Source organism: Dromaius novaehollandiae, chromosome 24, assembly GCF_036370855.1.
Source record: "Dromaius novaehollandiae isolate bDroNov1 chromosome 24, bDroNov1.hap1, whole genome shotgun sequence".
In the NCBI taxonomy this organism is placed as follows: Eukaryota; Metazoa; Chordata; class Aves; order Casuariiformes; family Dromaiidae; genus Dromaius; species Dromaius novaehollandiae.
Window position 1 is genome coordinate 8136361 of NC_088121.1, and position 14980 is coordinate 8151340.

General features: G+C 50.6%; 1 protein-coding gene and 1 long non-coding RNA gene across 3 annotated transcripts in view; one reads left to right on the forward strand and one right to left on the reverse strand.

Annotated features, from left to right (window-relative positions):
- Positions 1–438: 438 nt before the first annotated feature.
- DDOST (dolichyl-diphosphooligosaccharide--protein glycosyltransferase non-catalytic subunit) lies at positions 439–8258 on the forward strand. The gene is made up of 11 exons (XM_026115728.2): positions 439–627; positions 918–1028; positions 1362–1448; positions 2036–2139; positions 3439–3533; positions 4134–4227; positions 4728–4876; positions 5527–5674; positions 6865–6985; positions 7143–7249; positions 7753–8258. Exons 1-11 carry the CDS (start codon positions 489–491, stop codon positions 7900–7902), a joined length of 1305 nt encoding a protein of 434 aa, XP_025971513.1. The 5' UTR covers positions 439–488; the 3' UTR covers positions 7903–8258.
- A 4962-nt stretch (positions 8259–13220) lies between these two features.
- The window catches only part of LOC135323566 (uncharacterized), a 9519-nt gene continuing 7759 nt past the window's right edge, over positions 13221–14980 (reverse strand). For both annotated transcript variants that reach the window (XR_010385033.1, XR_010385034.1), the window contains exon 3: positions 13221–13836. This is a non-coding gene — a long non-coding RNA (uncharacterized LOC135323566). The remainder of the gene's footprint in view (positions 13837–14980) is intronic.

A 14980-nucleotide genomic window follows, 5' to 3' on the forward strand; every position in this document is an offset into this window, starting at 1 on the left:
CGCTGAGCACCGACTGCTTTCTGCAGACGGGGAGAGGAGGGGAGGCCGCAGCCCTGCGCCCTGCCCCAGCAGCCGCCGCCGCTGGTTTTGCCCTCAAAAACTGTGGTTTTTGCTTTTGTGACCCCAATAAACAGCATTTCCACGTGACGCCTGGCTCTCCCTTTGCCCCCCAGCGCCGCAGCTCGGCGGAGGGGGCGGAGAGGTCCAGGCCGCGGCCCCCGCAGCCAGGGGAGGCCGGACCCGGCCGCCACCGCCGCCATCACCCCGCGCAGTCCCGGCCCTGACGCCCTCCCGGTGGCGCCTACGGTGGCCGGGACGCGATGTCTTTCCGCCGCTCGGCCCGCCTCCTTCCCTCCCGCCCCGGCGCTGATTGGCCGGCAGTGCGGAGCTGTCCCGCGGCGATTGGAGGGCGCCGGCGCGTCGCCTGCTGTTGATTGGCGCTTCGCTCCCGACGCCTTCCGGGGAGAAGCCTGCGACCGGCGGGGAAAATGGCGGCGGCCGCGCTGGCTCTGTGGTGGCTCCTGGCGGCGGTGGCGGCCGGGGCGGAGGGGGGGCCCCGCACCCTCGTGCTGCTGGAGAACGGCAACCTGCGCGACACGCACTCGCTCTTCTTCCGCAGCCTGGCGGGTAGGGCTCGGGGGGGGGGGGCGGGGGGGCCCGCGGGAGGCGTTCGGGGTCCCCTGGGCCAGGAGCGACCGCCTTAGCAGGAGGCGAAAATAACAGAGGTGGCGACAAAGGGGCTTTTCGGGTGCTTAATCCCCGTTTCCTCTCCTCCGGGGACACCTCACCTCCCGCAAAGTCTGTGTGGCCTCCAAGCCCTGTATAACTGGGGGTGGACGCTGCTGCGATGCTGCGCGGATGTTTCTCCTCTGGCCTGTGAGGTGTTTACCCCTGTCCCTTCTCTCCTGCCGGCGCAGACAGGGGCTTTGATCTCACCTTCCGGACGGCTGATGACGCTGGCCTGTCCCTCATAAAATACGGGGAGTTTTTGTATGACAACTTGATCATCTTCTCACCGTCTATAGAAGGTAAATACCTGAAGGAAAAGTATGAGCGCTGTTGTAGCTTGGTGGTGTTTTTGAAAACGGATTTCAGAGTGTTTTGTGAATATTAACAAAGTCGTGCATTTTTGATATCATTCTGTCTTGTAACTGGTAGCTGCTATCCAAGATGAAATGGTGCTGTGGGTACAGCTAATGTTAACTGAGCTTCCAGGCCTTTGCTCTAATGAAGTTTTCTCTAGCCATGATCTAAGTGATTCGGTGCGTTGCCGTGGTTTTATTTGTGGATGCTTGGGATTATTTCTGAGACGCAGGCTGCAGCAGATGGTAGAGGTGTGAATTTCTGGTGTGCGTTTTCAGATTTTGGCGGGAACATCAATGTGGAGACCATCACCGCTTTCATTGACGGTGGCGGCAGTGTCCTCGTAGCTGCCAGCTCGGACATTGGTGAGTACAAATGCTTGTGAGATGGATGTAGGGTCATGAGGAAATCAGTGTGTGTCAGCTACTTTGTGTAACGGGTACCTTTGGCTGCTTACCTCCTGCAAGGAGCGGATAGCTTACTGCCCCTTTTCTGAGCTACTGCGGGAAAGCTGATGACCAAAAGGCATGCTGCCTCGTGGGTCCCTAGGACAGAGCGATTTGGCTTTGTGTTTTGTAGATGCACTGTAGGAATTCATACCTGAGAACTTTTTCTGTGTTCTCACAACACTTAAAGCTCAGACTTTAATTTTGTGAAAGGGAACCTTAACTGGATGGGGCTCTGTGCATTCAGTTTCTTGTTGTGAATCTCAAGGTTGTACTGAAATGTTTTGGAGGGAATAAGTGAGATTTTGAATGAGAAGACAAAATTGCCTTAGCTACATTTCCAATGGGAACTGAGCTGAGGGAGGGTTGTAAATGTGAGTGGTTTGCCTAGTAGGGTGCTGAGCACGTGTCTCCAAGCTGTACTTGCTTTTTATGTTGACTGTTCAGATTGACATCGCGTCCTTCTGAGCACGCTGCATAACCGAGAATCCATTTTGTCCTTCCAGGGGACCCCCTGCGAGAACTGGGTAGCGAGTGTGGGATAGAGTTTGATGAGGAAAAGACAGCTGTCATAGACCACCACAACTACGATATATCGGACCCAGGCCAGGTAAAAAAGTCTTTGTCTGAATATTCTGGGCATGCCTCCTACTTGAAGGGATAGAGTGCATTTTCTGAAGCAGCTTATGTTTTTGTTAGCGAGAAGCGACTTGCAGTTAGGTGTGAGACTTGGAGATGAATCTTCTGTTGTTGTTTTCCTCTTTTTCTTCCTTCCATTCTCTCCTCTCCCAGCTTGCTCCAAAGAAGGTCTCAAATAATGTCATTTAGCGGTGTTCAGCCATGCTGCTGTCAGGACTATAGGCAAAAGCCACAATGCTGGGCGCACTTGGGGTCTCTGCCCTCAGATCTGTCCTTCTGAACTTCCTGATTTTGATCTTTCTGCTGCCCTAAGTAGTTTCAAATTGTTGCTGTGTCTCAAGCAGTGCCAGTGGGCATAGTATTGGTTTTGAACCGCTCCAGGATGGGAAAGGGGAATTTTACCTGCTCGTAAAGTGTGTCTGGTTTTATTTCTGGTAGGTTAGGAATGAAGATGTTAAGTGTGACACTTAAATGTGGCAATGGTAATATTTAGTCCCAGATACTGTTGAGAGAGAGCAGTACAGAAACACACGCAGTCCTGTGATGTGCTGCCTTGACATGTTGTTGAGCCTTTTTGATGGTCTGTTTGGTCGAGGCACCTTTTAAAGTGCCTCCTTTTCATAAAGGCTACCTGATATTCTGGTTATGTTCAAGGGAATTAAGTATTTGAGAGTTTTTCTTCTTCAGGGCATCCAAGCACATGTGCGGTAGCTGATACCATTCTTGGGGGAGATGTTTCTTACTATTGTATTCACTTTTTTTTTCCTAGTGTCAGTTTGCTCTAGTGTCAGTCAATACTTTAAAACCTAGATTAAGGTCTGAACTTAATAGCTTCTACTAATTTTCATTTAAATGAAACTATTTAAGCAGTACATGGAAGCCGTCCTACTTTAAAGGTGAAAGTGACTGAATATGGGGAAGTAACTGGTCAGACTCCTGTAGGTGATGGTAATTAACAAGCAACAATATTTTCTTTATCAAAAGGTGTTTTACGTTTCCTTATGTATCAGCATGTTTAATCTGATCGTAATTACAATGAAACGAAAAAGGCTTTTTTTCCTGCGTTTTAATTGGATTGTAACCCTTTTCCAAAAGCTGTTCAGTTTCAATCATCTCTAAAAAAGAAATTAATTTTCACATAAAAAGGAAACTATTGTTCACCATTCTAAAACATAGAAGTTATATAAAGTGTGCGTAAAAGCATTTGCCTGTACTTTAGTGTTCAGAAGCCAGACAGTTGCATTTACACAGATCTCTCATTTCCTCCCAGCACACACTTATAGTCGCAGATGCTGAAAATCTACTAAAAGCTCCCACTATTGTGGGGAAAACTACACTGAATCCCATCCTTTTCCGAGGAGTTGGGTAAGCGACCTGCAAAGCAGGGTTTGAAGGGAGGGTGTGATGGTACAAGCTGTTGTTGGGGAAGCGTCTCAAAAATACCAGTGTTTCTGTAAACTAAGGGTGTAGGGGAGCCAGGTGGGACTCTTAACTTTTGAGACCTGCTGCAAGAAATGGGATTTGTTTTAACTTTCTGACACATATTGAGTGAAACTGAATTTCCTAGTTCTGGTCCATTACTTGTTTTTTTCTCAGCACAGACAGTGAATTTTGATACTCATCTTCATGCTGCACTTGCTTTAGGCTTTTCTGTTTTTCCGTGCTATGAAATCTCTCTTGATTTCAGATGATAACAGAAAGAAAACCTCCCAAAGTAGCTTAGTTGTTGACTTTGCAGTGTTTCTTAATGTAAATTACTGAAGCTTGATTGTATATCTGGAAGAAAGATTTAAATGTTGTTATTTTAGGCCTGGTAGATTTCTTTCAATGTGCTCATTCTGCAAGTGTCTTGCTAAATTCAAAGAGTGAGAAAGTCTGTGCAGTTTAAGTGGCGTGTGCATGTTCCTCTGGGTTTGGGAGGCTGAGGGAGGTGTTCCTGCTGCTCACTGTGCCTCTCCCTGTAAGGATGGTGGCTGATCCTGACAACCCGCTGGTACTCGATATCCTGACCGGCTCTTCTACCTCTTACTCCTACTTCCCAGATAAGCCTATTACTCAGGTACGTTCAGGTACTTTTTCTCCCCTTTGGGGCCACACTCAGCTCCCTCAGTTTCAGTAATGTGCAAAAGTTCTTACGTGGTTTATCTTCTGGTTTTGAAAGTGTAAGGTTGTCGTCTGCTTTCTGATACTGCTCTGGGAATCTTTCTTCCCTTCTGTTATTTTGTTGTTGGGAAAATGCGCAGCATGAACAATGCTTTGGAAGAAATGCCAGCCTAGAATAAAGACTATGCTGGAATGGAAGCATATCTCCTTTAAAGGGTTTTATTCTAGCTAATGAGGTAGGAGGAAAAAGGCTGCGAATCCTGTTACTGGTTATTCTTTGGCAGTCAGCTTCTAAGCTGCACTTAATGTTGGGCCATGCTAGCGATGGTCAGTGTGTCACCTTGCAACAGGCCTGTGGTAATAGTGAAATCTGATGACCTAGAGACTGACTAACTCGTCTTTAACCATCTTTGAATGGGCTAAATGCTATTTAAATTTGGATTTGCCCCTCTTCAGTATCCCCATGCTGTTGGGAAGAACACCCTTCTGATTGCTGGACTCCAAGCAAGGAACAACGCCCGTGTCGTTTTCAGTGGCTCCTTGGATTTCTTTAGTGATGCTTTCTTCAATTCTGCTGTGCAAAAAGCTACTCCTGGCTCCAAGAGGTATGGTAACTTCTTGGCATCTCTGTCTGAGGAATGTCTGGGGAACTGTTTGATCAAGGAAATCCTGGGAAACAAGCAGCAAATATTTGTAGTATTGGAAATACAGAGTGCTTTCCTGAAGAAAGTAAAGACTTGTATTCTTGTGACTTTGGTGCAGGTGAGCTAGCTAACCAGCACAAGGTGTGTGTTTTCCTCTGGTAGCTTTTCCTGTCTACAACAGCAGGTTGTTTTTGCATCCAGAACATCCAAAGGTTCTGCAAATGCAATTGATAGCCTTGAGGATACAACTATGCTGTGCGTAATATTCCATGTCGCGTCCCTCTTTCAGCACAAGCATGTCCCATTAATAAGCAAGGCATAAACTAGGCACTGGATTTCTTTTTAAAATATTTTTCTTCATATTTAGTGACCACCCAGCAGATTTAAGTTGATGCTTGGGGAGCAAGTGTTTGTACCAGAAAGCTGGAATGTAAAGAGTGCATGATACATACCTTTGCCCTTGCAGGAGGGAGTGCTTTGGAAAGTGATTCCCTGTTCAAACCTAGGCTAGCTTTGTGTTGCTTTCAGATCCATTAATGGTGTGGTTTTTGGCACGTGCTGTAGTTTTTCAGAGTGGCTGCCATACTTTCTCAGCCTTTCTTCATCTGTAGATATTCCCAGACCGGTAATTACGAGCTGGCCATTGCCTTGTCTCGCTGGGTGTTCAAGGAAGAGGGAGTGCTGCGTGTCGGAGCAGTGTCTCACCACCGCGTGGGAGAACGTGCACCTCCAAATGCCTACACCGTCACTGATCTTGTGGTAAGGCTGCAGATGATGCGGTTGGAACATGTTCGTGTTCTTTGGGCAGCAAGAAACACGGAAGCAGATTTGTCTTTGTTTCTGCAGTTAAAAATTTGAGAGTCTTTGCATTCACTCAGTGTCACTTCCGTCAGACAGTGCTTGCCTGAGTTAGTGCTGAGAGAGCTGACAGTGGCCGCAGTCATACGTTAAGTGTCTTGGTGTTAAATGTTGCTGATGTTCAATAGTGATCTTTTTCTTCTCTTTCCTCTTTCTCCTTTTTTTCCCCCCTCCCTTTCTCCTTTTTTTCCCCCCTCCCTTTCTCCTTTTTTTCCCCCCTCCCTTTCTCCTTTTTTTCCCCCCTCCCTTTCTCCTTTTTTTCCCCCCTCCCTTTCTCCTTTTTTCCCCCCTCCCTTTCTCCTTTTTTTCCCCCCTCCCTTTCTCCTTTTTTCCCCCCTCCCTTTCTCCTTTTTTCCCCCCTCCCTTTCTCCTTTTTTTCCCCCCTCCCTTTCTCCTTTTTTTCCCCCCTCCCTTTCTCCTTTTTTTCCCCCCTCCCTTTCTCCTTTTTTTCCCCCCTCCCTTTCTCCTTTTTTTCCCCCCTCCCTTTCTCCTTTTTTTCCCCCCTCCCTTTCTCCTTTTTTTCCCCCCTCCCTTTCTCCTTTTTTTCCCCCCTCCCTTTCTCCTTTTTTTCCCCCCTCCCTTTCTCCTTTTTAACCCTTATGCAGATAACTTGAGCCTGGTGGCTAGCATGTTCCAGAGCTTTTGCTTGGTCGTTACTTGTCTGTCTTTCAATACAGAGATTTCAGACTGCGGTAGAAAGTGATATCAAAGTGTATCATTTGGCAAGCTGGAAAAAACATCTTATTGCCTTTAAAGATTGTAACTGTAAAACCTGTTGTACTGGGGAGAATATTTTTATGTTTCAGCTGCCTAGGGAGCTGAAAAGTATAGTTGGAGCTCTTTCAGGTCTTTGTAAAATCTGTATCTATTTACTTTTTGGCCACTGAGAGCTGATTTGATCGTTGATAGCTCAGTTGTGTTTCTAAGAGGGCAAACATACCTAATCTGCTTCGGAGAAAGGAACTTGGGAGAATTGCCTCATGACCTTGAAATGTCTCCCTTCTCTAGCATTATAGTCTGGCGTTATTTGTCTTTAATGTCTGTTTTTCAGGTATTAGGCTTATGTCTAATGCACTGTGGTTTTGTTCCAGGAGTACAGCATTGTCATTGAAAAGCTCTCCGACGGGAAGTGGGTCCCCTTTGATGGAGACGATATTCAGTTGGAGTTTGTCCGCATAGATCCGTTTGTCCGGACTTTCTTGAAGAGAAATGGTAGGTTTGTGTCCCCTCTGCAGCCTTGGGTTTGCATGTTCTTGCCCCTTGGCACGGCAGTATTTGTAACAAGGAAGACCTGTTGCGAAGAGAAGACTTCCACAGCTTCTCTCCTGTTTTCTGTGTCAGTTAAACATTGCTGCTTTCTCTTTCTTAGGGGGCAAGTACAGCGTGCAGTTCAAGCTGCCCGATGTCTATGGCGTGTTTCAGTTTAAAGTAGACTATAACCGACTGGGTTATACTCACCTGTATTCCTCTACCCAGGTAAGTACAGTGGGAATTTATCATGCAAGAAGAAAGGGATATCTGTTAAAGTTGTTATTGGGGTGCAGCGTACTTGAATGTGCAAGGAATTTGAGCTCTTTTGACTTCCTTATCTTTTGATTTGCCTTTCTGAGGTCTTTAGTAAGATGTGGAAATGGGCTTCATGAAAAAATTGTTTTTGTAGTTGCCCCTTTTTTGGGAAATGTTGCGCAGTTGCTGAGAATGCCAGCAGAGAGATAGTTTTACTGTCATGGAGACTTGAATTGTGCAAATGTTTCTTCCAAAGTAGAGAATTTGGAGGTTTAAAAATACAAGGGACGTGTTAGAAAGCTTTTAGCTAACAACGAAACCAGTGATCTGGTCCTAAAAATAAATAGCTCACTTGCCTTTTTAGTGAAGCAGCAGGCACTGAAGAGCAGAGGGCATTAGAGTTGCGTGCAAGAGATTATCTTGATCTGTTACTGCATACTGTCAGACTCAAGAGACGTTCTGTCCTTTTCTAGGTGTCTGTGCGTCCCCTCCAGCACACGCAGTACGAACGTTTTATCCCCTCGGCATATCCGTACTACGCCGGTGCCTTCTCCATGATGGTGGGCCTTTTCATGTTCAGCATCGTCTTCTTGCACATGAAGGAGAAGGAGAAATCCGACTGAGCTCCCTATGGGAGGAAGAGCCTTTTTTCACATCGCTGGCACCGCGCGGAGACCGGCAGCACTCGGGATCCTTGCTGTAGCTGTTTGAGGACTGGTAGGTGCCAGACAAACTACGATTTTGTTTTGGACTTTTTTTTTTTTTTTTTAACATTTGGGGCATCTAGGAGGAGGGAAAATGAACTGGATGTTTGAGGGGAATCCGTTGCCAGAGGATTTGGAAACGCAGCGATTCTGCTGTAGTTGTTCCGGGACTAGTTTGCAGTGCTGCTGCTCTGTTTGTCTCTTCCCTTGATTGGAATGATTTCGATTCGAGATTGACTCCATTTTCAGAATAAAGTCTCGTTCCTCTCACCCTAGGTCGGACTGTGTGAATCGAGTTTTGGGGCTTTCTGGTGGCCCTTTCTTGTAGTTTGGGAAAAGTATTGTCTGCTGGGGCTTACTGCCTTACCCTTGCACGTGAGCTGTGGCACAAGTACTGTGTATTTAAGGAGGTTGGATGGGGGACTCTTTTCTGATGAATCCTCCCGTTCCCAGTGCAGAAAATGAGCGTCTTCCGAACGTACAGCGTGAACGACCTAGTTTCTGCTTCCCCCCTCAACAGCTTCTCTCTCTCTCTCCTAGAAGTTCACTGTGGCTGGCAGTCCCTGCCTCGTCCCCGGGCTGACGTGTGACCCTGCAGGGACGCCGGGGCCCCCCGCCAGCGCTGTCACGCCCTGCAGAGCAGGCAGCCGTGCTGCGCAGGCCCCTGCGTCGGCCTTGCCTTCGCGAGCCCGTTTGCAGAGGGTGTTTCACGGTCTTGGGGACTGCGTGCTGTGGAGGGAGGGAGTAGGGGACGGGGGGACGTGTGCCACCGCTGCCGTGTTGTCCTCTGCACTGCTTTGTTTTTGGGGATGAGTGTTTCTGTTCCCGTGACTCGATGCGGGAGGTCCTTCCCTCGGAGGAGGGGAGAGGAAACCAGGAGCTCGGGGGCCTCGCTGCCCTGGGAGCGCTGCGCTGCGCTCAGGACAGGCCGGGGTTTTGCCGTGGTGCGAGAGGACCGAGGGCACCAGCCCGTCTCTCTCTGTGCACCCCTCTGTTACACCCCTGTGCGTGCACACACCTCTCCGGCTTAGCTGCGTTGCCTTCCCAGGAGGCCCTCGAGCGATACAGCGTTAATATTTCTCACTGTTTGTGAAAAAGAACTGTGTGGCAGCAGGCTCGAGGCGTTGCTGGAGCTTAGCAGGCTCCGGCTGGACTTGCAGCCTCTGGGAGGTGCGGGCTGGTCAGGCGCTGCGAAAGGCCGCGTCGGATGCGCTTTGCCCAGCTGCAGCGGGGCAGGAGGCCGATGCCTGCGGAGCACCACCCTGGTAAGAGCCACGTGGCGGGGGGATGCCGCGAGAGCTGGGTGGAGGGAGGAAGAGGAGAGGTGATGATGACTGTTGGGGTTGTGGTGACTGTTGGGGTGATGGAGGGGGATGAGAGGAGGCGACAGCAACCGTATGGGTGACGGAGGGGTGCTGAGACCTCCCCTGCTCTCTGTGTTTCTGCAGGAGGTGGATCCCAAGCTGGCTGGCCGAGCTGACGCCTGGGGAGCCTGGATACTGTTTCCGAAATGGCCTGGCAGCGGAGTGACAGGAGACAACGGCAAAGAGATTCAAGGTATCCTTTCCGCAAGGAGAGGGGGAACGAAGGAGGTTGGGTCTGGCGGGAAGGTGATTTCCCCTCCTGTGGTCACAGCAAATAGAAGTTTTCTATTTGGGAGAGTTGGCAAGCAGAAGCCCCTGGCCAAAAGAGTTGTTACTGGGTGTCACTTCATGGGAGAGGAGCTAAAACAGGCGGGAGGAAGGACCCGAGGCCTTGCACAAAGAGCGTGGCAGAGCTGGGGAGCAGGGACTGGTGGGGAACGGTCGTTTGTAGCCATTACCAGTGACCTGGTGTGAATCTGAAAGGGAGGAAAAGACGCGATCCTGGTCAGGCTGGCTGTGAGCAGGTAGGGAAGCAGCAGATTCCTCTTGGAGATAGATTGTGTGTTGGGCTGCTCCGTTGTGAGGGTTTTGCTCCTTGGTGAGGAAGGTGGTGTTAGTGAACTTAAGTATCTGGTGTAGAGGTATAGTTAAAAGACTTTTGGTAGAAAGTAAAAGCTTTATTTAAAGTCTGGTGCAGACCGAGCCCTGCTCTTGAGGGCCCAGTGCCGGGAGGAGGAAGAAGAGGGGGAATCAGTCCTGCTCTAAGTTCTGCACCCTCCCTTTCAGGCCGGGCAGCACCTGGCAGCTCAGACGTCAGCGCCGCTTCGCTGGGGGTTGCAGGCGGCTACGAGCATCTCCCCCGGCTCCGTCTCTCTCTGCCGCGACTCTTGGAGCCCTCCCTCCTGCCCATCGCCTCCTCGTCCCTTGCAGCGTGTCCCAGGGAGGATGTTCAGTGCAGCAGGAACAGCCGACTGGATCTCGCTTTCCCTGTGGACCCCAGCGCTGGAGGCCGGAGAACCTGGTAAGCAAAGACAAAAATGGGCAAAACCGAACCTCTTTTGCTTCTCACCCAAAGGCCAGCAAGTGCCTGTGCTGGGGCTGCCTCCCCTGCCAGACCCGGTTCCCTGCAGGGTCTGTGCGCGTGGCCACAAGTGTTGGTGTGTAGCACCGGAGCGGGCGGCTCCCCTAAACCACCTCAGCTCGTCCCCTCTTTCCCTTCGCTGGTTCTCAGCAGCTGAAGTCAGGTAGGTTTTTCCTAGCGCTTTGGTTTCCCTGCAGTTAGGAGCTGGGAAGGGCAGCTGGGAGAAGCTGCTGCCCTGGAATCGCCCTTTCCCAGCGGAGCCGTGCCCCGGGAATGCAGCCAGCCGCGGGCTGTGACTCGGTGCGTGACCGAGGTCTAGGGTGAGGGTAGGAGATGGAGAAATGCCCCCCGAGCCTTTTGGGGCGCCCTGGAGCCCTCCGCTGCTGCCAGGCCGGTCATTTTGGGGAGCTGCTGTGGTCCCTGGCTCCTCCGCGGCAGAGAGCCAGGTCCTGGCCAGTGTTTGCTAGGTTGGAGATTGCAGGGCAGGTGCCGGGGGCGTTCTTGTGCCAATTTTTCTCTCGTTTACTCATGAAAATTTTTGTTTTCAGCACAAACAATGCTGCGTTGATGCACTGAAGCACCAGCAGGCCCCAGCGAGGAGCACAGCGCTGCCGATACGGGGAGCGAGGGAGGATCCCTGCGCTGGAGATGTCGGGTGAGTGCCCCAAAGTGGCGCGTGACCAAAACTAAACCCCAAGGTGACTTTGGGGGCCCCCGCGAGGTAGGAGGAGTTTTGCTGCTGCCCTGTGCTATTTTGGCAGGGCTGGGAGTGCTTTCGGCTGGCCTGGCTGAAGCACCAGGTCTGGCCGTCTGGGCAGCACTTGTGCTGGCCCGAGTTCACCATGGGCACAGCAGTCGCGATGCCGCCGGTGCGGGAAGGGACTCGGGGCACAGCCCCACGTGCAGAGCCGCGCGCCTGCCCCACGGTGCGGGGACATGTTGGGTTGAGCCCTAGTGCTGAGAGAGGGAAAGTGCCTGGAGTTTCCAGTCCCGCTCTTTCTTTATTAAAATACACGTTTTGTTTCCCTAGGTGCTCGTTGCTGGGAAGAACTGATACGTCTCCTCTTGCCACCCCTCCACCAGCTCTGCAGGGCCACTGGTTCAGACTCCAGCTGCGATGAGGAAGGGACCCTCTTTTCCAGAGATCCCACCCAAAAGAGCAACTGGATTTTTGCCGTCGTTTTCCCCTCGAGGAGCTGCCGCGGAAGGAAGGGGGCCGGCGTCTGCCAGCTCGTTCTGCTCCCCAGGCAGAGCGGAGTGGGAATCGGGCACGGTAGCACCGCGCTGGGGTGTTTCGACTCTTGGAAATAAAACTCGGAGCAAGCCGCAGCTGAGACAAGGTGACGTGTTTTATTCTGCGCGCGGTACATTTTAATCCCTAACAGCTTGCAGACGGATGCATCCCCCTCCCTCCTCGGGGACCAGCTCGTAGCTGCACCGCTGGAGCTGAGAGGCGGCAGCTGTGGCCATCGCCCTGCAGCTCCTGCTCCCGCGCCGTAGACGAGGACTCGCGTCCGCAGCGGCTGCTTTCGCCTCCCGCCCAGGTTTGCGCTTTATTTCAGCACAGCCGCAGCCCCGCACTGACCACGTCCCTCAGCGCGGGAGCAGCGAGCGCTCCCCAGGCCAAGTGCTTTGTGTGGGGGCAGACACGGCCCAGGGCATTTTTGTCTCCCCGCAAAGCGCTGAGGCCTGCCACTGCTGCCCTTAAAGGTAAGGTTGAAGAGGCTTAAAGTCTCTGGGAACTCTTAAAGTAACTTTAAGAATAACCTAAGGAACTCGGACAAACTTTAAGAACATTAGTCTTAAGTTCTTAACAGGCGGCTGAGTTCCTTAGGTTATTCTTAAAGTTACTTTAAGACTCTTAAAGTAACTTTGAGTTACTTAATGTCTTCCCAAGTAACTCAAAGCAACTTTAAGGGTAGCCAGAGACTTAAAGGCAGGGGCCAGAGACTTTAAGAGGCTTAAAGTCTCTGGCTACCCTTAAAGTCACTCTGAGTTACTTAATGTCCTCCTAAGTAATTCAAAGTAACTTTAAGAATAACCTAAGGAGCTCAGACAAACTTTAAGACCTTAAGAACTTTATTCTTAAGGTCTTAAAGTTTGTCTGAGCTCCTTAGGTTATTCTTAAAGTTACTTAGGAGGACATTAAGTAACTCAGAGTGACTTTAAGGGTAGCCAGAGACTTTAAGCCTCTTAAAGTCTCTCATCCCTGCCTTTAAGGGCGAGGGGGGCGTCGGGGGCAGGCCTGGAGCCGATTGGCTCCCCGGGGGGGCGTGGGGCGGGCCTGGCCAATGAGAGGACGGGAAGCCTCTCTGCTCCCTAGACTAAGTAAATTCTGTGGGGACAAAAAAGCCTTGCAGAATTTCTGTCCCCACAGAATTTACTTAGTCTAGGGAGCAGAAAGGCTTCCCGTCCTCCCATTGGCCAGGCCCGCCCCACGCCCCCCGAGGGAGCCAATCGGCTCCAGGCCTGCCCCCGACGCCCCCCTCGCCCTTAAAGGCAGGGATGAGAGACTTTAAGAGGCTTAAAGTCTCTGGCTACCCTTAAAGTCACTCTGAGTTACTTAATGTCCTCCTAAGTAACTTTAAGAATAACCTAAGGAGCTCAGACAAACTTTAAGACCTTAAGAATAAAGTTCTTAAGGTCTTAAAGTTTGTCTGAGCTCCTTAGGTTATTCTTAAAGTTACTTTGAATTACTTAGGAGGACAGTAAGTAACTCAGAGTGACTTTAAGGGTAGCCAGAGACTTAAAGGCAGGGGCGAGAGACTTTAAGAGACTTTAAGCCTCTTAAAGTCTCTTGCCCCTGCCTTTAAGTCTCTGGCTACCCTTAAAGTTACTTAGGAGGACATTAAGTAACTCAAAGTAACTTTAAGAATAACCTAAGTAACTCAGACAAACTTTAAGAACTTAAGAATAAAGCTTTTGAACTTAAGTTCTTAAAGTTCATCTGAATTCTTTAGGTTATTCTTAAAGTTGCTTTGAATTACTTAAGAGGACATAAATAACTCAAAGTAACTTTAAGGGTAGCCAGAGACTTTAAGCCTCTTAAAGTCTCTCGCCCCTGCCTTTAAGGGCGAGGGGGGCGTCGGGGGCAGGCCTGGAGCTGACTGGCTCCCCGGGGGGGCAGTGGGGAGACCTGGCCCAACCTGAGCCGCTCCAACCCGCGTGAGTTGTGTGGGGGCAAAAAAAGCGCGGCAGCTCGGACATGTGCCCAGAGCCGCGTTTACGCCCCCAAGCTTTGCCGCCGTCCGCAACGCCGGTGTCCAGCTGCAGCAGCGTCGCAGTCCCAGGGCCCGAACTCGCCCCGGAGTGGCCGTGGCTGCTTTCCCGACGTCCTCGGGGCCAAGCAGGGCTGGAAAAGGTGCTCTCCCTGGAGAGGGGGGCTGCTCCTCCGCAGTGCCGGATGTGCTGCAAGGGAAATAAAACGCACCTTCATTGCCCCATCCTCTGCCCGGCGCTGACGTCCCAGCTGCCGGGTGCTGCCCAGCTGGAGAGGGCTCTGCGGGGACAGGACTGGGACTCCCTCCTCTTCCTCCTCCTGGCGCTGGACATGGCACGGGGATCGCCCCCAAACTCCTCCGCGTCCTGCCTGCACGGAGGTGCCGAACGATGCCCTTCCCATGCGGCTGGGGTTGAGCCAGCGAGGCGCACGGGGTGCGGGAGAGGCTCGGGGGCGCCCAGAGACACAAACCAAGGAGCCTCGGGCGCATGGAGAGGCAAATGGCGGGCCAAAAAATGACACTGAGGGCTCTGATGTGCTCTGAAAAGAAAAAAAAAGAGGGAGAGAGGAAAGAGAAAAGGAAAGAGGAGAAAAGGAAAAGGAAAAGAAAAAGAGAAAAAAGGAAAAGAAAAAGAGAAAAAAGGAAAGAGAAAAAAGGAAAGAGAAAAAAGGAAAGAGAAAAAAGGAAAGAGAAAAAAGGAAAGAGAAAAAAGGAAAGAGAAAAAAGGAAAGAGAAAAAAGGAAAGAGAAAAAAGGAAAGAGAAAAAAGGAAAGAGAAAAAAGGAAAGAGAAAAAAGGAAAGAGAAAAAAGGAAAGAGAAAAAAGGAAAGAGAAAAAAGGAAAGAGAAAAAAGGAAAGAAAGAGAAAAAAGGAAAGAGAAAAAAGGAAAGAGAAAAAAGGAAAGAGAAAAAAGGAAAGAGAAAAAAGGAAAGAGAAAAAAGGAAAGAGAAAAAAGGAAAGAGAAAAAAGGAAAGAGAAAAAAGGAAAAGAGAAAAAGGAAAAGAGAAAAGGAAAAGAGAAAAGGAAAAGAGAAAAGGAAAAGAGAAAAGGAAGGAAGAAGGAGGAAGGGGGGAAGGAGGGAGGGGGAAGGAGGGGGGGAAGGAGGGGGGAAGGAGGGGGGGAAGGAGGGGGGGAAGGAGGGGGGAAGGAGGGGGGAAGGAGGGGGAAGGAGGGGGGAAGGAGGGGGGAAGGAGGGGGGGAAGGAGGGGGGGAAGGAGGGGGGGAAGGAGGGGGGGAAGGAGGGGGGGAAGGAGGGGGGGAAGGAGGGGGGGAAGGAGAAAAAGAAAGAAAGGAAAATAGAAAAAAGACAAAAAAGAAGGAAGAAAAAGAGAA

Bases quoted from the DNA above. Each gene is read 5' to 3' on its own strand.
- DDOST (XM_026115728.2), top strand. From the start codon at position 489: ATGGCGGCGGCCGCGCTGGCTCTGTGGTGGCTCCTGGCGGCGGTGGCG. The intron at 1,029-1,361 runs GTAAATACCTGA...GTGCGTTTTCAG, and splicing joins CTTCTCACCGTCTATAGAAG to ATTTTGGCGGGAACATCAAT. The intron at 4,877-5,526 runs GTATGGTAACTT...CTTCATCTGTAG, and splicing joins GCTACTCCTGGCTCCAAGAG to ATATTCCCAGACCGGTAATT.